Genomic DNA, 21484 nt, shown 5'->3' on the forward strand with positions numbered 1-21484 from the left:
AATAAAACCATAAAGCCTAAACATACATATTTTAAGCCTGCTGTTGCCACCCAGAGACTATGAACGTTTTGGACGCTTTTATTTTTTGACTAGAAACCAAATACATTTAAGTGCAATGTGGAAAATAAAATAATCCTTAAGGGCTATACATAAAACCAATCGGCAACATTGCATCACAATGTCTTGATAATGTGTTGTTGCTACATAACCATGTAGGCCACTGGTAACAGAAGCTTGTATGATAAGACTTTCTGTTACCAAGTAAATTGGTTTTATTTTAAATCTTGAAAATATACATATGACTTCTTTCATAGTGACACCCCCCCCATATATATATATAGGCACATCCCCTGCCACTCAAATCATCAGACCATGTTTAGGTCCTAAGTGACTTATGAACAGAATATCATCTTTCACTATGACAGAGTGGTCTCAAGAACTGTCTTTGCGCAGGATCAACTTTTAATCATAACATTTAATGAAAACAGATGACTGTTAGCAACAGCGCAGAGGTGAGTTAAAAAAAAAAGTCACTTCTTTCCCTTCCTTCCTGAGGAGGAGCTTGGTCTTTTCTTGCAGTACTTTGCCTCCAGGTTATCCATAAAATTGTTAAAGCCTGCCTCTTTTGACTTCTGATTTTTCTGAAATAAAAGAAAAGGAGGAGGGGGATAAGAGATACATAACCCATGGCAGCTTCGAAAAAAGGTCAGTAATGGTTTTACAGTTACGTTGTACCACGTTGGTCAACTAACTGTCTCACCTTGATCATGGCCACCAGGCTGTCCTCGCTGTTCAGGCCCATCTCTTTCTGCATCTCCTCTGCCTCTTTACGCTCTTTATCGGCCTGGAAACACAATGACACAAACATTGACAGCTGCAATGGTGACCATACTGATGTTCACCTGTATCTGCTAGCTATGTCTCTGTGATAAGAGCATGAGATAAAACAAACTCAAAATGCACTGAGGGATATATATATATAGAGTGGTGGATTAGTTCACACACCTTGCGTTTGCGGCTACTTTTCTTCTTAGCACTCTCGTTGGTGAAAGCCTTGTGAGCCAGCAGCACCTTGGAGTCGATGGCGCACTGGAGGACGGCTCTGATCCGTGGCTCGTCCGCCTGGGTGGCACACAGCACGTTCTCCATGATCATGTCCATGTCGCCCTTGTGCTCCTCATAGACCCGCATCAGATCATGCTTTTCTTCCTCAGAGTCCTTGTAGGACTTCTCAAAGTTCAGGATATCTTGAAGTGTGATCTGCAAAGAGAATGCACAGTCTTGACATAACTGATCATGTCCAGGCCTGGGACTTTCTGAATGTACAGTGTTCATTCATTGTAGCTGAGATTTTAATTTAAGGCTGCAGAATGTGAAAACTGTGCATGGCGGATGTGAAGACTTTCACTAGGCACTGAATGTATCCCTTTGTAACTTGCACTGGGGGGAAAAAATGCTTAACTTGAAGTCCTACCTTAGGAAACATTGTTCTCCAATATTCTTCCCAGTTACGATCTTGGTCAAGTGAGTCGGACTCCTCGTCTACTATGCCCTGCTCGTCGTAAATGGCCCTTTGGTCTTTGTCACTCAAGACTGCATACACCTTCCCTAGAGTCTAGTAACACATCAAGATACCAAACAGGACAGAAACTGATCATCGGACACCTGCTCCTCCCGATATATCAACCAAGGTTTAAAAGGTAAACAAACATTCACATATAATTTTTTGAATGTAAGTGTTGTCTTGCCTACCTGGAACTTGGCAGTGGCTTGCTCGTCACCTGGTGATCTGTCAGGGTGGACTTGTAGTGAGACTTTATAATAACCCCGTCGAACCTCTGCCTCCGATGCATCATTTGTGACACCGATTACATCATAAAGGTTTGACGTCTTGAACAGCTCCTCACACTGATCCAGTAAACCCATGTCTGCTTCCCCTAGCAACTAGAACAAATAAAGAAAAATGCAACATAAAATGTAAACAATGTGTGTGGAATTTACTGGCAGTGATATAGCTAATGTAACTAGCCAACTAACGTTACGCTATCCCCCTTAACGTTTCTCTTTCTGGCTCTCTTTCTGCAGACAGTAGCGTCTATCTCCAATTCACTTCCCCAAAACAATAACCAAACGCACAAAGTTGGAGCTACAACCACACAAAATCGTCAATAACATGACTCTCAATTTCAATAATTTAGCTTGCCGCTCAACGTTAACTAGCTAGCTAGATTGCGCTACTTAGCGAGCAGCTGATGCTAGCAGCTGATGCTAGCTAGCTAACGTAAATATCTCACTGACACTGGAACTGGCCTCTACCTACAGAAATTGTGGAACTAGCTATTCCGACTAGACATACCAACAAAAATAAGAATGTCTCCCAACTCACGCGTCCTTTGACTGAAGTGAATGACAGGTTATTATTGTGATTGTGTCCGTGTCTTTTGGATAGCTAGCTAGGTACCTTTCTAGCTCCCAATTGTCAACAAGCAAGCACCTCTCTACAAAATTTGGCGCGGTATTTGCGTCATCGTGTAATTCATATGAGCGCCCCACAGGTTTTCGAAACAGCCTCTTCAAAGATTCTCAATGCCCTTGATTACCAGATGCCCAATGTTTAAATGGCAAAGTAAATAAACGTATGGGGTTTCCTGGAATGTCAAGTATTAAATAAAAAAAATATAAAAATCACATTACAGTGTGTTTGTATAAGGTAATGTACAACTTGGTAGCTTTCAAAATATAGTAGCTGTCTCTTTAATAAACTCAACTCACTTCTAAACCGGAACTAGAAGTTTGGAGTTCACAAAATACTTCCGTGTGAGCACATTCACAAAAAAAAGTCTCTGTACTCCTAATTAATCAAGTGTATTGATGTACTAGCTTCACCTGTATGTGGTATTATCTTAATATTTCATAAATGCTAATCTGAAAGAGTGGTCAATTAGCTAAGGTCGTGATAAACACCAACAAACAGAATGTCAAATTTCATCGCGTTGCAGACCCAGTTGGCCTCTGTCATGGAGACCCTTGTTCACGCGGCGGTGGCCGAACTGGGTAAACTTGTAGAGGACAGTTCTGTTTTCGTGTTCAGCCTGGAACTGACCCAGGGGCATAGCGAGGGTGAAGAATTATCGGCAAAACTGCAGACGGAGAGTCAGAATAAGATGGTAAGTCGCCATGAGTGAGAGAGGAAAGGCCTAGCAGCTGGCTAGGATACTGAAGCAAGCTAGTTAGCTTTTCCCTTAACACATATCAGTTGTCCAATAGGACATCATGTTTATTAACAGTTACAGGTGGCAGATACCATGGAAAGTGGCATGCATGAATACAATAGCCACCCTCAATCTATTCATGGTATGTTTTGAAATAATACATTGCTTATCGCTTTCATTTACAGACAGACTTTGCCACAATCATGGAGGTACTGGGCAATGAGGCATTGGGTAAAATAATGAAAATTGTGGATGATACAAAGTTTTTGATGGACTTTGAATCCAAGTCCTTCAAAGGCCATAGAGGGAAAAAAGCCAAACCACAAGCGAGCATCTTGAATATTCTGTCAGTTGGAGGAATGGGTAAGTAACAGATGTTTTTATTTCTTTATCTGTTGCACTACAAGAATAACTAAAAAGTACTAGCTTCACCTGAAGAAGAATTACCTATTTATGCCTCACTTCTCTTTCATTGGTGCAGCGGAGGAACATTCTTATGGCGGAAGTGGTAAAACTGCGGAGCAAACTGTTTCAATGGAGGTAAGCTTTTTGCAGATTGCTTCAAGAGTCATGGAATTGTTATCAAATTTTATTTATCACATACGCTGAAATACAACAGGTGTAGGCCTTACAGTGAAATGCTTACTTACAAGCCCTTAACCAACAATGCAGTTTGAAGAAAAATACCCCCCCAAAATAATAAAAAAAAGTAACAAATAATTAAAGAGCAGCAGTAAAATAACAATAGCGAGGCTATATACAGGGGATACCGGTACAGAGTCAATGCGTGGGGGTACCGGTTAGTTGAGGTAATTGGTTAAGAGCCCATAAAACGGCAGCCATCCCCTCTGGTGCCATTATCACAATGTAATTGTTTCTGCAAACACTTTGGCTGCTTTCAATAGGCAAACCGTTAAATGTTTCTAGTCTGTGTCCATTCTGTGCCATTTCTATAATATGATCCAATTATGCTCCTAATTTTCACACCTATTCAATCTGTTTGTGCTGGTAGTCTGCAGATGTGGAGGAAGTGGACACACCAGAATCTCCCCTTGTCTTGGCTGTTTCTGTCAAAGACGAGCATGGGCAAATAGACCTGGGGGCCATTGCAGAGAGTAAGCATAAAGCAAGTACTTGTGTCTTGACAGTACATAAGATCAGCCCATATCATAGTATTAACTGCCACCTGAGATTATATTTTTTCATGGCTGTTTTGTTCATGGACATGTTTTATGCATGTCTTACAGGAGCTGCCGATGATGCTTTTGCAGGAAACTCTTCTTCAGAGCACCAGTATGGTATGATTAGCGATGACCCCCTGGTGAACCCCACAGACATCCTATTGGAGACTTTGTTTGCCCAAAAGAAGCTCTTCATTTGCACCGAGTGTGGAAAAAGTTTCTCCACGCAGAGTAACCTCAAATCCCACCAGCGACTTCACACTGGCGAGAAACCGTTTGTGTGCATGTTCTGCAACAAAGCCTTTGCCCACAAACAGAGTTGTAATGATCACATCCGCACCCACACTGGTGAGAAGCCCTTCATATGTGGCGTGTGTGGGAAATGCTTCGGCAAGCAGGCGCACCTCAAGACCCATTCGATAATCCACACGGGCGAAAAGCCTTACAGCTGCACTGTGTGTGGCAAGAGCTTCAACCTGGCTCAAAATCTGTCAAGACACCAGCAAATTCACACGGGAGAGAAAATCTTTACCTGTTTACTGTGCGGGAAAGGCTTCACACGCGCTGTAACACTGAAGACCCATCAACTCATTCACACTGGACAAAAGCCCTTCAAGTGTATTCAGTGTGAGAAGAGTTTCCGTCACGCTGTCAATCTGAAGAACCACCAGCGGATTCATACAGGCGTCAGGCCATTTAGCTGTGACTTGTGTGGCAAGACATTCCGTCAATCAGTGAATCTTAAAATACACAAGCGCATCCACACTGGAGAGAGGCCATATATCTGCACAGAATGTGGCAAGACCTTCAGTCAGCAGAGTAGTCTCATGTCTCACGGACGCACCCACTCTAACGAGAGACCTTTCCAGTGTAGCTTCTGCGAGAAAAGATTCAACAACGCCAACAGTCTGAAGTTGCACCAGAGAATCCATACAGGAGAGAAGCCGTACAGCTGTGAAATCTGTGGGAAGACCTTCAGTCAGGGCAGTCATCTCCGAACACACAAGAGGCATGTTCACGCAGGAGGGAAACAGTACATCTGTGATAAATGTGGGAAGAGGTATTCAGACAAGCGGAATCTTAAGATGCACAAATGTGTTTATGCCTCAACCTAACATAGTGATGGGCAAACGGTTTCAATCTTTGAGAGGCTTTTGTTGTCGTTTGCATTGCTGTTAAAGAGAGCCTTGAAGCCTGGCACGTTAATCGCTAGAGGAACCCACTTCAACTTGATTTTAGCCTGAGCAAAATGTTTTATTTTTATTTTTTATGAAATAGGATTTTCTGTCAGGAGCTAGGTGTTTTTGTTCCCATTTAAGCAATTATGAAAAGTAAACTAGTAAAACGCAGAAACCAAATATGCCTATGTTAAATAATGTAATGTTAGTGTATACTGTATATAATCATGCAACTTTTATAAGATAGGTTATTTAGCTTAAATAAGCATATAGCTAACATTTTACAGCCAGCGATGTATTGATATTATTTGGAAAAAGCCTGTAAAACTGAATCTGGAGTTTGGGCTATGAAAAAGCTGTAGGTTATGTATTATAACAGAACTGCTTGGCTGACTAGCCTGTACTTCCACAACATCAGTCAGATTTAATTTGTTTACCACATGTACTTGTTTCTTAAAGACCCAGTGCAGGCAAAATAAAATGTTCCTGTGTTTATATCATATTGTACAATAGCTGCTGAAAAAAAAATCAGTGTTATTTCCTGATAGTTGCTGGTTGAAAATACAATCTACACATGACCATCTAATCAGCAATTTTGCATGGGCGGGAGTTTCGTGCTTTCCATGAAGACATCAACATGAGGTAAATTGGTTAATAGACCAATAACAAAGCATTCCAAACCTCTCTGCCAATAACAGCTAGTTTTCAGTTTTCCCCTCACTCAGACAACTCTTAGCAAAATTATTGCTTGAGAAACTTTTTTTTTTCTAAAAACAATTTGTCAATTTTACTGAAAATCTATTATAGTAAGGTACTTAATTGTTGCCCAGAAATGATTTGATATTGATATAAAAAGAAGTCTGCATTGTGCCTTTTAAGGTTTGTTTTCTGCAGACTATCTTATAGCCTTTGTTATTTTCTATACTTTATGATGTAAATGAGACAAATCAACACATGGTTGTATGTAGTGGGAGGGAACAAATTGGTTAAAAAAATATCACATTAAATTACAGTAATGTATTCAATAAAGACATGCAATGCTGCAATGTTTGGCATTTCACCTGTGTGAACTGTGCTTCAGTTATGGATTCACATTCCATTGGAAACCATACTATTATGTTATTGCTGTCCAAATCACAGCTAATGACATTTGATGAATGAATGGTAAACTCAGTTGAAAAGTTGACATTTGCAGTTGCAGAACTTTTTGAGGCTCATTTTGGTGATTAAAATGGATTTTGGTTGGTTTTCATAGTTTCTTTTTCCCTATTTCTTTTTTTATTATTTAAGTATGTGAAAACACTGTTAACCTAGACATTAGTCTGGGCTGTTGCAAAGCTGGATATTTGACACGTTCGAATAATAAATCCTCTATTGCTTCCCAAAAAGTATTATATTGCATTTCACCGGATGTATAAATGTGAAGCATCCGCTTGGCGTTTCCACTCACTACCAGCCCAGTGGGAGAAAATGGAACGAGATGGATTTTCTGCACATTTTCTCATCGATTAAACATTTGATGTCAATACAGTTTTCTGTTTGCAAAACTGAAATATGTTATGAACAGAGTGAACTAAGTTTTGTAGACATTACCCTTTGCCAAAGGTGTAAACAATTTCGTTGTTTAGGAGTGAAAAGGCGAATTTAGTTATTGCACACGTTCGATTCACACACTAGGCGTTCCCTAACTGAAATATGCAAATTATTTGCTAGAACGCGCCAATAGGATCTCGCTAGCTCGTGCTTGGCTCTGCCCACTATGACTAATTTGTTCCCATTTGACACGACAGGCTGTGGTCTATCTTGATTTAGTAAAAAATCTTCCTAGTCAGACTTGTTGCCTCCCACAATGTATCAAGGCTAACTGTTTTTGTCAAGCGACAGGTTTAGGAGACCAGGGGCTGTGCGCATGTGGTTGTGGATGATTCAGCGAGAGTCGAGTCCAGTGAGCAGAGCACTTGACAGCGGCGAGCTTAGCAACGCTAGCTAGCTACTGAACAAGCGAAACAAGCGTTTTTTCGGACAATGAATATTTGACAAGAAATTTTAATGAACAAATGACCACTAGGAGAGAGGCGACGACAAAATCTTGATGCTTTGATGGACCATACATAGCCATACGCCTGGCTGAAGAAGAAAAAAAACATTGCTTCAGGGAAAGGTGTTAATGTTACTTGACAACTAGCCATAATGTTTTGGATTTGACTTGCTCAGTCATAGATATGGTGCTTTCATATCAAGCAGTGTTTGTAAGGCCATTTAACTGAACATTTTTATTGAGGTAACTAGCTAGCCAGGCTACTGCTGGCTTGAATTTGCTAGCTAGCTTACTAGCCAACGTTAGCAATTGGACCTGCACTTGTTATTCAATCAACCAGCCTATTCACTCCTCAATTCAGGAATTTGCGGTCGTGCATGTTAATGCATCATCATCTGTTTCAATAGGTAAGTCCGAGTTTGAGTCGCCTATGTGTGTCAGTGGAAGTACTACTGTCTTGTCATTAAATTAACAATCCCTTCTCAGGCCTGTTGCAGCAGCTAAGAGACAGCTACAGTATATTGGTATGCCTGCACTGCTATGTGTCAGAGATACTGTTAAGCATGTTATAACATTTCAACTTCTAAATGAGCATCAGACACAGACCAGTGTTGGCCCCTTACTGGCCTTGCTGCTTGGAGGCTCCAGTCAAATTGGCCCAGAGGTAAATAATCCCTTGTTTTACTGCTACAAATTACTCTCTGAAACAACATTCCATGCATACTTCAATTGGAAATGAGTCCAACTGCAACTTGTAAAAACAGTGACTTATTGAGGTGTCATTGTTTTGGCCTTGTCATTCTAAAATCACCCCACAGAGTCTCTAGCAAGTTGGCAACTGTGATGGATTCAGTTGTTCGTGTGGTGGTCATTGGAGGACAGCCACACTGCACAACAGTGAATGAGATGAACAAAAGCCATTGTCCTCTTTTAAAATAACCTTCCATGTGTCAGGGTCTAGGCAGCTTATGTTGGATTTAAGGTATGGATTTGGCTCCATAATAGTAAAGAAAAAACACAGGGAACCCTGATTCCCAGTGGTAACCTACACTCTTTCTCTAGCTCGTAATAAAAATAACCATTAGAGGCAGAAGGCCTTGTATGAGGTTATGGAGGTCAGTGAGCCACAGAGTACAGGCCAGGGATTTCTGCATGCGCTGACGCAGAGGAGCTGCAGAGAACAATTATCAGTCAAGCTTGTCCTAGTGTGTATACTGTATCCTAGGTTGTTAGTGGATATTGTCAGTGTTAGGTATGCTGAACATTTTGTGACTCGGGTTTTCGCTCAATGTTGTGTTATTACAACGCAACTACCATGTTATTATGTCAGTGTTTCTGACACACATGCTTGTCATTTGCTTGTTTATGATTTACATTCGCTCTTTACAGTCAACTATACAATAAAACAAGTATTTGTAGCATGTGCCAAATACAACAGCTGTAGACTTTACCATGAAATGCTTTCTTACAAACCCTTACCCAACAACGCAGAGTTAAAAAGTAAGAAAAATTTGCACAAATAAAATGCTGTCCTAGCTGTTAAATAATATAGCCACACGTTTCCTTTCCTCTAAGGTTGAGCTGTATCTAGAATGTTTCGTTATTGGGGTTGTGTTCAGAAGGGTTTAGAATAGAGGTCGAACGATTATGATTTTTCAACGCGATACCGATTATTGGAGGACCAAAAAAGCCAATACCGATTAATCGGACGATTTTTTGTTGTTGTTGTTGTAATAACTACAATTACAACAATACTGAATGAACACTTATTTTAACTTACTTAAATACATCAATAAAATCAATTTAGCCTCAAGTAAATAATGAAACATGTTCAATTTGGTTTAAATAATGCAAAACCAAAGTGTTGGAGAAGGAAGTAAAAGTGCAATATGTGCTATGTAAGAAAGCTAACGTTTTTGTTCCTTGCTCAGAACATGAGAACATATGAAAGCTGGTGGTTCCTTTTAACATGAGTCTTCAATATTCCCAGGTAAGAAGTTTTAGGTTGTAGTTATTATAGGAATTATAGGACTATTTCCCTCTATACCATTTGTATTTCTTCATTAACCTTTGACTATTGGATGTTCTTATAGGCACTTTAGTATTGCAAGTGTAACAGTATAGCTTCCGTCCGCTCCTCCCTGGGCTCGAACCAACAACACAATGACAACAGTCACCATCGAAGCAGCGTTACCCATGCAGAGCAAGGGGAACAACTACTAGAAGGCTCGGAGCGAGTGACATTTGAAACGCTATTAGCGCACGCTAACTAGCTAGCCATTTCACTTCGGTTACACCAGCCTCATCTCGGGAGTTGATAGGCTTGAAGTCATAAACAGCGCAATGCTTGAAGGACAACGAAGAGCTGCTGGCAAAACGCACGAAAGTGCTGTTTGAATGAATGTTTACGCGCCTGCTTCTGCCTACCACCGCTCAGTCAGATTATATGCAACGCAGGACACGCTAGATAATATCTAGTAATATCATCAACCATGTGTAGTTAACTAGTGCTTATGATTGATTGTTTTTTATAAGATAAGTTTAATGCTAGCTAGCAACTTACCTTGGCTTACTGCATTCGCGTAACAGGCAGTCTCCCTGTGGAGTGCAACGAGAGAGAGGCAGGTCGTTATTGCGTTGGACTAGTTAACTGTAAGGTTGCAAGATTGGCTCCCCCGAGCTGACATGGTGAAATCTGTCGTTCTGCCCCTGAACAAGGCAGTTAACCCACCGTTCCTAGGCCATCGTTGAAAATAAGAATGTGTTCTTAACTGACTTGCCTAGTTAAATAAAGGTATAAATAAAAAAATCGGCGCCCCAAAATACCGATTTCGATTGTTATGAAAACTTAAAATAGGCCCTAATTAATCGGCCATTCCAATTAATCGGTCGACCTCTAGTTTAGAATGGTGCAGAAAGAAAATATATAGGCTAATGTATTAGAGCTAGAGCTCACATGAGTGCCTGCTTACTCTCCATGACAAAGAAGAAAGTCTGTTCAACATAAGGGCTATTTTTATGTGAACATTCTATAACGTTTGACCCTCCTGCATAAGGGGCTATTTTATGTGAACATTCTATAACGTTTCACCCTCCTGCATAAGACCCTGATCTCTGAGCTCCCTCTGCGGTGTCTTTTATCACTCTGAGGAAGGAATTAAATTCCCACTGTGATCGTTAACAAGATAAATAAAGCACCAGTGTTCCTGCTCATCCTACTTTATGATGTCCCACCAGAGTTGAGAGAGTGGACACGAGCCTGATACAGTGGATGTGCAGTTTGGTTAAAGAATGGCAACGTGAGGCCTTGGAGCAGGGGAATAAGAACACCAAGGTTGCCTATCTTCCCTCCTGGCCCACTGGCCTGGACACGCCTCATTCTGTCTCTCATCCGCTCCACCTCTCCTCTAAGCTCTTCCCTGTGTGCCAGCCCAGCCTATCTTCTATCCATAGATAATTAATGGCCCGGGCCTCTGTACCTGCTGGGGTGTGGCAGTCTGTCCGCTGCCAACCCTGTGTGGCCTGCTGGAGTCAGGTAGGACAGTCTGTCTGTTCTGAGAAACAGTCTGTCATATTACCTATCCAGCTGTGAGCCCTTCATCAGAGGAAATGGAGAAAATAAATCTGAAAAGAAATGCCCCCTCAGCAGTTTGGCCAGTGATTCAAAGTTGCCAGGCTGATAAGAAATGGTTTGTGTTTGCTGTTCTTGTAAACACCGTCTGTCTCAGGCTCTGAAGCAAAAGGAAGACATTTAGGCCCGTGTTCTTATCAGTGGGAGCATGGGAAGAAGATGTAGCCTGTTGGCATGCTTTACAAAACACTCACAGGTCAGGGTCCATTCATTCTCTTGAACTTTGTTGGCCCTGCATGTTTGTTATCTGAGGTGTGAATTTCACAGGTTGAGTCACCATCTGATGACATAGGAATGATAACATAGTAACACACACACACACACGAGATGCCTTGTTCCCTCATTATCTGGTAGAGTCAGAGATGAAGTCAGCTTTTAGACTGTGTTTCTGTTTTGAGGGTAGGGTTTGGCGGTATCGTCATACCGTCCTTCTCTCATATCGGGATTTACGGTTTTACAGGCTTAGTACACAAGGGTGCTCCAAAAAGATGCAAAAAAGCCCATTGGGTGTTTATTACCAGAATGATAACAAAATTAGCACAAGTAATAGTGAATTTCCATGGAGGCTGCTAGTGAAATAACTAATTGCAAAGACAGGCAATCCATCTCAAATATAAACACAACATGCAAAAATGTCAACGGTTTTACTGAGTTACAGTTCATATAAGGTAATTAGTCAATTGAAATCAATTAAGCCCTAATCTATGAATTTCACATGACTGGGCAGGGGTGCAGCCATTGGTGGACCTAGGAGGGCATAGGCCCATCCATTTGGGAGCCAGGCCTACCCACTGGGGAGCCAGGCCCAGCCAACCAGAATTAGTTTTTCCCCACAAAAGGGCTTTATTACTGACAGAAATACTCAGTTTCATCAGCTGTCCGGGTGGCTGGTTTCAGACGATCCCGCAGGTGAGGAAGAATAATGTGGAGGTCCTGGGCTGGTGTGATTATACATGGTCTGCGGTTGTGAAGCCGGTTGGACGTACTGCCAAATTCTCTAATATGATGTTGGTGGCTTATGGTAGAGAAATTAACATTAAATTCTCTGACAACAGCTCTAGTGGACATTCTTGCAGTCAGCATGCCAATTGCACACTCCCTCAACTTGAGACATCTGTGGCATTGTATTGTGACAAAACTGCATATTTTAGTGGCCTTTTATTGTCCCCCCAGCACAAGGTGCACCTGTGTAATGATCATGCCGTTTAATAAGCTTCTTCATATGCCACACCTGTCAGGTGGATGGATTATCTTGGCAAAGGAGAAATGTTCACTAACAGAGATGTAAACAAATTTGTGCACAATTTGAGAGAAATATGCTTTTTGTACGTATGGAACAATTCTGGGATATTTTATTTCAACTCATGACCAACACTTTACATGCTGTGTTTATCTAGGTAGGAGCTACTGAATGTGATTTTTGCTGAGTTTGGGCATTTACAGGCAAAGAGACATTGCGCAAAGGAACAAAGTTTTGACACAAGCTTGTCTGATGGAAGAACAGTACTGGCTTTGGAGCAGCATGTGTACATGCTGTGTCTGTGTGGAGTCTGGAGTCGCTAGGGCAACGGGCCTGCCTGCTCTGCTTGGAGAAGAGGCTGGGAGGAGCAGACAGGCCTAGCACCGAGAGGAGAGAAAAAACCGCAAGGAAATCAAGCAATGGCAGCTGTACAGATAACTCATCCAAAGTGCTTGACTTCTCAAACACGGCAGAAAGCAAACACTCTATGACCCATAAGGGTCGCATTAACGCACAAATTATAAAAGGCGTATAAGAAATATCTTGCTGCGTTTTGTAAATACAGATCTAATATGCTTATTGTAATTTCTGCTTGCCATCAGACTAATTTTGTGCTTCAGTTGCACTTCTCCAAACAGGCATTCTATCAGCAGATAGCTCTCTGACTGATGTGTAGCTACTTTTCTCTGGCACTTTTCTTGGTGTAGCCAGCCTTCTTTTCTTCGGTAAAATGAAAGATTAACTAAGCTAAACATTAGGAAATGTAGCTGGCTACATTATTTCTCTGATAAAAATATATGTTTTAGCAAAAAAATACTTTTTATTTTAAGCTTATTTACTCTTGTGGCTGTCAGCCATACACCGTTGTACTTCTGTTGTCATCTGATGAAAATTAAGCTATTTTCTGCCGAATTCGTTGCAATAATGTATTTTCTGTGAAGGAAAACTATAGTTGCACGTCCCTGATCACTCCATTGAAGCAAAAAAACACTGACTTTCACTTTGAAATGCGAATGGCTCAACTGTTCTGGGGAACTACAGTAAGCTTCATAATGTAAAATAATGTGACAGATGAAATGAAGAACGGGATCTGCTTTATCTCCTAACGTATGGCACAAGTCCATTGCAGGTATGTGCTTAAAAATTAGCTACAGATATGACAATTTATTGAAAAACTTAAAAGAAATAGTCTCAATGGTATTGAAAAACCATCCTGTGGTTATTTCCAAATAGCCCGGTATACGGTATATACCGCCCAAGCCTATTTGAGGGTTCATGAACCTGCACCTGAGGTCTCTGAAACTCTGTCTTTAGTTGTCTTCTGTTTGGTTTCCCAGCTGGTGCTCTAGAACCTTGTATTGTGTGAGCACTGATGAGCGCATTGTCATGTGTTTGTTTAGGGCACGGGCAGCTGTGCTGCTATTGAGGAAGGGCAATGGTTTTGTGGGTAGCGTCTACCCATTAGTATGGCGCTATGAAAGAGTACGGCAATACAGATTGTGTAAACTAAGTTTGAGTAGGGCCTGGGGTGAGTGTAGTGCGATGCTAATAGTGATCATCCATGGGAATTCTCTATGACCTGTAAGGTTCTGTATTTATTTTCTTAGTCAACTTTGTGTTCTGTTTCATTGTGTTCTTGAACGTAGCTCTGTTTTCATTGTGTTCTTGAACGTAGCACTGTCTTTCATTTTGGTTCATTGATTTCACCTGTGTTAGTTACTCACCTGGTCTCATCAGGTCCTTATTTAGTTCAGTTCATTCTGTTTGTGACTTTGTGAGATATTGTTCGTTTTGACTCTACAAAGCCTTTTCCAAGCTCGTTTGTGAGAAACAGTTATAGCCTTCAGTCCTAGTTTTAATTCACCTGCCTGTTTGCCCAACTGTGTATGACCATTGCCCACCTATGACCACGATTCCTGCCTTCTGCGAAGGTGAATGAAACACTTTCTGCACTCTGTGCGTTTCTCCCTGAGTATTCGTTACATGACCCTGGCTTAACCTTCAAGATTTTCTGCCTCTGATGTAGCATATCCCCTTCTCCTTTCACCTGCATTACTGACACCTGTCTGCACTGGATACAGTAACCAAATTTAAATCCCTTTCAATTCTCTAAATGTTAGTCATCTCTAGCAGCACCGATCTGAGTGAACACAACCCCAACACAGGCTTTGCCTACAGAGAGGCTGTGGCTAGTAAAGGAATATGAGGTGGTCATTTGCAGATCTAAGCCTAAGCTTTAGATTGCTACTGATTTGGGAGATTCGTAGCTAATTTTGGATGCAAATATCTCATTAGATTGGAGACTAGAGACAGAAATAGTGTGTGGCTGTGCATGTGCGTGCTTCCATGTGTGTGTTGGGTTCATGTGTCTAACAAGGCAGAGAATTCAGTCTGTTTGGATCAGGGCCTCTATCAGCCCTAAGGGTTGCTTATGACTAATATGAGATTATTCAATTAGTTCAACTGTGATCACCATGAAAGGTGGGAGTGGGTGTGCAGCTGCCAGAGATGGATGGACAGACAGACAGGCTGAAGGGAAGATGGAGGAGAGACAGACAAACACAGACCATCTGAAAGGAGGGCACTGATGTAGCCTATCTTTCTCCCCCCTCTTTCTCTCTCCTGAGGGGAGCATACATACCTTTTCTGTCTCAGTGGCTATTTAGGGTAAATCCATCATAGTATTATTAATATGTTACTCCTTTGTGGTGATATGGAGCATGAACTAGCATTAGGGATTCTGGGATCAATTTACTGTGGAGTGTACAGAACATTCAGATCCAGCACAGGAGTAACCTAACGTAGCAGGAGTAACCTAACGTAGCAGGACTAACAAATGCCTGAGCGGCGTTTCTTTCCTTCTGGTCCCGACGAGAGAAAAACATCTGTCGGGAGAGGTTCTCTTCTGCACTGTTCAACCAATCCCGTAAATGTTGCTTGACGAGTCGTGTCACAGGCTCTCTTTCCATCTTCCCTGAACAGGATGCATCCGGTTGTTTTCCACTCTACTGAGGGTGCCACAGGACTGCCTGTCTCAAGGCGTCCTGTGTACTTTGCTAAGAATAGCAGTGTACTCCCCTCTTCTCATGGCACGGAGGAGAGAAGTGATGAAAGTGTGGACAGGTGATGGATTTGATCATAAGCATGTGCCTCTGAGGTAGAAAAGGATTCTCCTAAAGCATCACTCTCCTCTTCCTCTTTCTGCACTGTTTTGTTATTCTGCTTGAACCACATGACTGCTTACTATAGCCTACTCATCTCATTTGCGACATGGGATGTGAGTGCATAACTTAAGACCAGCACGTGGTAGTGCAGAACACAGTAGCCCGGTTACTTCCGTTGGTGTGCTTTGACTTCAGAGGAAACGCAACGATTACTTTTTCATGGGACAATGACCTTTTTCTCAAACACAATAAACATACCATGTTACGCAACAAGGGCTTAGCAATATCCCTCTCAAGTTGTTGAACGTTTTATTTCATGGTGCACACAACTGGAGTCCTACTACTTGATGACTTGATTGGCCCACTGGCTGTGACTGCAGGCATCATGCGCAGGTCAATGAGTGGATCAATTCTTTCTTTCTGTTGCTGTTTAATGCTGCTATTGATCAATAGATTATGATGTAACGTGATCCTGCGCTTGTTTTATTTGACTTAACGTTATATTGTTGCATTTGCTTGGTCAACTAAAGAGGTAGGAGCTTCAGTCTTCCGCCTAAAGCTGCTAGCATCGGTGATGGAGAACCAAGGAAAATCTGTCATTGTTTAACAGTGAACATCAATGATCAACATGGCTTGGAAAAGGACGTCTTTACGCCATGACAGTACCATATCAGTTCAAAGATGAAGTCGAGCGTCAAATCTAGACCATATTGGTATCATTAACCTCATTCTTTCCAAAAAGATCTTACAAATTGTACATGGTTCAATTCCCCCTAAGGCGGGTGACTTCTGTTACAGTAGCATCACTGACGTGTGAATTAGAGCATGCTGAATGTTCTCTCTTCCTCAAAGGATGTAGGGTGGTGACAGAGGGTATGCAGAATGGGCGTACAACTGTCTGATTGGATGGACACGACATAAACGCGTAGGCCTATGTGTGTAGACCCCTAATGCATCAGGGCAGGTCCGTAGGTAGCCTTGCTCTGCATCCTTCCAACCCACTGCTTGTGATCCTGTCAGCCTGACTAGTTAGACACCTCTCCCTGTCCATTTCTGCTCAGGCTGGGTGGGGCCCAGCTCCAGACAGACAGAAAAGCTCCATCATTAAAATGAAAGCACCTGTTTTCCTCAGCCTCGTGCTGGGTGCCCATTCTCCCAGATAACAGACTGGCCTACTGGGGAGTCTGACTGGGACAAGACATCCATCATTCATAACCTTTAATGTCAGACCAACGTCACTGAACTGGGGCGAAATGAGTCAAACACGTTCGTATTTCTAAAGGAAAAAGGAAAAACAAGGTATTGCTTCTCTTTAACTAGTCTAATCAGTGTTGTTGAGGTTGAGTTTTTAATCGACAAGACAGCCTAGAGAATTCAGAGGTGAAAGATTCACATTATAGCCTCATTTCCACTGTAAGCAGACTAATGAACCGCCACACTGACTGGAACTCAATCAGCGTTTCCTGCTCTTATTGAATTACAGATACAAAAATATATCATTTATCAAAAGTCACTGCTCCAGCCCAGTTCTTTTAAATGTCTCTCGGGTGAGTTGAGAGCATTGAAGTCAGAGTTGTAGTGGGGGAACACTAGTACTAGTGGGCCTGTGTGGATCCATGGTACATCATTCAGTCATTGTCTATGACAGTGTTTCCCAACTCCAGTCCTCGAGTACCCACAACAGCACACACTTTTGTTGTGTTTTCTGTTGGGAGGACTGGAGTTGGGAAACACTGGTCTATGGGGTGAAGGAGAGTGGGAGGCTGTGTCTGTCTTGGCAACTATAGGTGTTAAGGCCACATTACTGAGAGTCACTCATAAACTGGTTACAGTAAGTCTTTCCTTAAATCATTATCAGGCTCTTCCTCATCTGGATAGCAGATGGGTACGTCCTTTACCGTTCTCATAACATGCTCTTCCTCTGTTAGATACTTTCGAGGACTCGAGTCTTTGAATAATTCATCAGACATAGCATTTGGCTGTTTTTGCAAATGGTCTGCAATTTGTTGGATTTCCATGGAAAAACACATGCTACTAGTGGTGGATTTGTGTTACTGGTCTTCACCTAATCAAATCAACGTTTATTTGTCACGTACGCCGAATACAACCGGTGTAGACCTTACAGTGAAATGCTTACTTACAGGCTCTAACCAATAGTGGGAAAAAAGGTATTAGGTGAACAATGGGTAGGTAAAGAAATAAAACAGTAAAAAGACAGGCTATAAAAGTAGCGAGGCTACATACAGACACCAGTTAGTCAGGCTGATTGAGGTAGTATGTAGATATGGTTAAAGTGACTATGCATATATGATGAACAGAGAGTAGCAGTAGCGTAAAAGAGGGGTTGGTGGGTGGCGGGACACATGCAGATAGCCCGGTTAGCCAATGTTCGGAAGCCCTGGTTGGTCGGCCCAATTGAGGTAGCATGTACATGAATGTATAGTTAAAGTGACTATGCACATATGATAAACAGAGTAGCAGCAGCGTAAAAAATGGTGGACTTTCAAGTTTGTGTATGTGTGTTTGATATATATCTCAGCAAAAGAAACATCCTCACTATCAACTGCGTTTATTTTCAGCAAACTTAACGTGTAAATATTTGTATAAACATAACTGAATTCAACAACTGAGACAAACTGAACAAGTTCCACAGACATGGAATAATGTATCCCTGAACAAAGGGGGGGGGGGGCAAAAGTAACAGTCAGTATCTGGTGTGGCCACCAGCTGCATTAAGTACTGCAATGCATCTCCTCCTCATTTACTGCACCAGATTTGTCAGTTCTTGCTGTGAGATCTTACCCCGCTCTTCCACCAAGGCACCTGCAAGTTCCCGGATATTTCTGGGGGGAATGGCCCTAGCCCTCACCCTCCGATCCAACAGGTCCAAGACGGGCTCTTCGCTGGCCATGGCAGAACACTGACATTCCTGTCTTGCAGGAAATCACGCACAGAACGAGCAGTATGGCTGGAGGCATTGTCATGCTGGAGGGTCATGTCAGGATGAGCCTGCAGGAAGGGTACCACATGAGGGAGGAGGATGTCTTCCCTGTAACGCACAGCGTTGAGATTGCCTGCAATGATAACAAGCTCAGTCCGATGATGCTGTGACACATCGCTCCAGACCATGACGGATTCTCCAACTCCAAATCGATCCCGCTCCAGAGTACAGGCCTCGGTGTAACGCTCATTACTTCGGCGATAAATGCGAATCCGACCATCACCCCTGGTGAGACAAAACCGTGACTCGTCAGTGAAGTGCACTTTTTGCCAGTCCTGTCTGTTCCTGCGACGGTGGGTTTGTGCCCATAGGCGACATTGTTGCCGGTGATGTCTGGTGAGGACCTGTCTTACAACAGTCCTACAAGCCCTCAGTCCAGCCTCCCTCAGCCTATTGTGGACCGTCTGAGCACTGATGGAGGGATTGTGCGTTCCTGGTGTAACTCGGGCAGTTGTTGTTGCCATCCTGTACCTGTCCTGCAGGTGTGATGTTCGGATGTACCAATCCTGTGCAGGTGTTGTTACACGTGGTCTGCCACTGCGAGGACGATCAGCTGTCCGTCCGGTCTCCCTGTAGCGCTGTCTTAGGCGTTTCACAGAACGGACAATGCAATTTATTGCCCTGGCCATATCTGCAGTCCTCATGCCTCCTTGCAGCATGCCTAATGCACGTTCACGCAGATGAGCAGGAACCCTGGGCATCTTTCTTTTGGTGTTTTTCAGAGTCAGTAGAAAGGCCTCTTTTTAGTGTCCTAAGTTTTCATAACTGTGTCCTTAATTGCCTACTGTCTGTAAGCTGTTATTGTCTTAACGACCGTTCCACTGGTGCATGTTCATTAATTGTTTATGGTTCATTGAACAAGCATTGGAAACAGTGTTTAAACCCTTTACAATGAAGATCTGTGAAGTTATTTGGATTTTTACTAATTATCGTTGAAAGACAGGGTCCTGAAAAAGGGATGTTTCTATTTTTGCTGTGTGTGTGTGTTAATGAAGCACCGATATGACATTTTTGGCCTATTCCGATATTTTCCTTGCCAATAAAATGATACCGATATTTAACATTTTAGCAGCCTTTCAAGCATTCTAGTACAATAAATAGTTAACACATGCATGGATGCAGCGGTCTAAGGCACTGCATCTCAGTGTTTGAGTCATCACTACAGTCCCTGGTTCGATTCCAGGCTGTATCACATCCGGCCGTGATTGGGAGTCCCATAGTGCGGCGCAAAATTGGCCCAGCGTTGTCCGGGTTTGGCTGGGGTAGGCCGACATTGTAAATAAGAATTTGTTGTTAACTGACTTGCCTAGTTAAATAAAGGTTACACACACACCACACTGAGCAAAAGTTATTTTGTTGGCATTTACGTATGTCCTCATTACCAGTAAAACATAATCAAGACCTATTTCTTTCACCGACTTGCTATGCTATTTCGTTGTTCAGTCGTTTCATTCTCACCCAGGATTTCTATGGAACGCCATTTGGGTCTTTGCGTGTCAAGTAAGATAGTTGTTGACCAATCAGGACCTGATAATGATTGCACGTCACATAATATTTAACGCGTTCATCGTTTTTTAATGTAGTTATTACACAATCACTCGTATTTCATATGTCACAACGATTCAACGATACGTATGCTATGACGCTGGTAAAGTTGTCTCATGCACCTACAGTGCTGGTCATAATGAAAAAAAAGCTAGCTACTCATGGATGCAACAATGTTCTAACCAAAAAACATAGCAAAACAGCTGTTTGTTTTAGTAGCTATAGTTAGCTAACTATATAGCTAGGTGTCATCTCAAATAACCCTAATTTATGAGACAATTCTTATTTGATTAATGTTGGTCGGACCCATCTACAGTTGAAGTCGGAAGTTAACATACACCTTAGCCAAACAGAGTTAAACTCAGTTTTTCACAATTCCTGACATTTAATCCTAGTAAAAATTCCCTGTCTTAGGTCAGTTAGGATCACTACTTTATTATTTTTTTATTTTTTTATTTCACCTTTATTTAACCAGGTAGGCTAGTTGAGAACAAGTTCTCATTTGCAACTGCGACCTGGCCAAGATAAAGCATAGCAGTGTGAACAGACAACAACACAGAGTTACACATGGAGTAAACAATAAACAAGTCAATAACATAGTAGGAAGAAAAAAAAGAGAATCTATATACAATGTGTGCAAAAGGCATGAGGAGGTAGGCAATAAGAATGTGAAATGTCAGAATAATAGTAGAGAATTATTTCTTTGAGCTTTTATTTCTTTGATCACATTCCCGTGGGCCAGAAGTTTACATACACTTAATTAGTATTTGGTAGCATTGCCTTTAAATTGTTTAACTTGGGTCAAACGTTTCGGGTAGCCTTCCACAAGCCTCCCACAATAAGTTGGGTGAATTTTGGCCCATTCCTCCTAACAGAGCTGGTGTAACTGAGTCAGGCTTGTAGGCCTCCTTGTACACGCTTTTTCAGTTCTGCCCACAAATTTTCTATAGGATTGAGGTCATGGCTTTGTGATGGCCACTCCAATACCTTGACTTTGTTGTCCTTAAGCCATTTTGCCACAACTTTGGAAGTATGCTTGGGGTCATTGTCCATTTGGAAGACCCATTTGCGACCAAGCTTTAACTTCCTGACTTGATGTCTTGAGATGTTGCTTCAATATATCCACATAATTTTCCTGCTTCATGATGACATCTATTTTGTGAAGTGCACCAGTCCCTCCTGCAGCAAAGCACCCCCAGAAACATGATTCTGCCACCCCCGTGCTTCACGGTTGGGATGGTGTTCTTCAGTTTGCAAGCACCCCCCCTTTTCCTCCAAACATAACATTGGTCAT

General features: G+C 42.1%; 3 protein-coding genes across 10 annotated transcripts in view; 2 read left to right on the plus strand and 1 right to left on the minus strand.

The window, feature by feature from the left end:
- Positions 1-62: 62 nt before the first annotated feature.
- Positions 63-10263, minus strand: dnajc9 (DnaJ (Hsp40) homolog, subfamily C, member 9). Of its 4 annotated transcripts, none has more exons than XM_071391744.1 (6): positions 10173-10263; positions 1753-1944; positions 1475-1615; positions 1006-1260; positions 761-844; positions 63-641 (listed from the first exon to the last, which is right to left on the minus strand). In XM_071391744.1, exons 2-6 carry the CDS (start codon positions 1924-1926, stop codon positions 531-533), a joined length of 765 nt encoding a protein of 254 aa, XP_071247845.1. In that variant the 5' UTR covers positions 1927-1944; positions 10173-10263; the 3' UTR covers positions 63-530. The 4 variants fall into 4 exon arrangements, with proteins under 4 accessions (XP_071247845.1, XP_071247843.1, XP_071247846.1 ...); XM_071391742.1 differs by lacking the exon at positions 10173-10263 and adding an exon at positions 2387-2766; XM_071391745.1 differs by lacking the exon at positions 10173-10263 and adding an exon at positions 2462-2723.
- Positions 2772-6821, plus strand: LOC139570145 (gastrula zinc finger protein XlCGF26.1-like). The gene is made up of 5 exons (XM_071391735.1): positions 2772-3167; positions 3398-3575; positions 3694-3752; positions 4225-4327; positions 4460-6821. Exons 1-5 carry the CDS (start codon positions 2976-2978, stop codon positions 5506-5508), a joined length of 1581 nt encoding a protein of 526 aa, XP_071247836.1. The 5' UTR covers positions 2772-2975; the 3' UTR covers positions 5509-6821.
- The window catches only part of ccser2b (coiled-coil serine-rich protein 2b), a 141675-nt gene continuing 127509 nt past the window's right edge, over positions 7319-21484 (plus strand). For 3 of the 5 annotated variants that reach the window (XM_071391732.1, XM_071391733.1, XM_071391734.1), the window contains exon 1: positions 7319-8016. The gene's annotated coding sequence lies outside the window, so the exon portion shown is untranslated. The remainder of the gene's footprint in view (positions 8017-21484) is intronic. The other 2 variants (XM_071391731.1, XM_071391730.1) reach the window with 2 other exon arrangements.

Source organism: Salvelinus alpinus, chromosome 3 (genome assembly GCF_045679555.1).
Source record: "Salvelinus alpinus chromosome 3, SLU_Salpinus.1, whole genome shotgun sequence".
NCBI lineage: Eukaryota > Metazoa > Chordata > Actinopteri > Salmoniformes > Salmonidae > Salvelinus > Salvelinus alpinus.

Excerpts from the sequence above, each read along its gene's own strand:
- dnajc9 (XM_071391744.1), bottom strand. The coding sequence starts at position 1,926 with ATGGGTTTACTGGATCAGTGTGAGGAGCTGTTCAAGACGTCAAACCTT. Across the intron at positions 1,261-1,474 it reads GGAGAACAATGTTTCCTAAG|ATCACACTTCAAGATATCCT; the intron begins GTAGGACTTCAA and ends TTCTCTTTGCAG. Across the intron at positions 845-1,005 it reads AAAGTAGCCGCAAACGCAAG|GCCGATAAAGAGCGTAAAGA; the intron begins GTGTGTGAACTA and ends TTGTGTTTCCAG.
- LOC139570145 (XM_071391735.1), top strand. The coding sequence starts at position 2,976 with ATGTCAAATTTCATCGCGTTGCAGACCCAGTTGGCCTCTGTCATGGAG. Across the intron at positions 3,576-3,693 it reads TCTGTCAGTTGGAGGAATGG|CGGAGGAACATTCTTATGGC; the intron begins GTAAGTAACAGA and ends TCATTGGTGCAG. Across the intron at positions 4,328-4,459 it reads CCTGGGGGCCATTGCAGAGA|GAGCTGCCGATGATGCTTTT; the intron begins GTAAGCATAAAG and ends CATGTCTTACAG.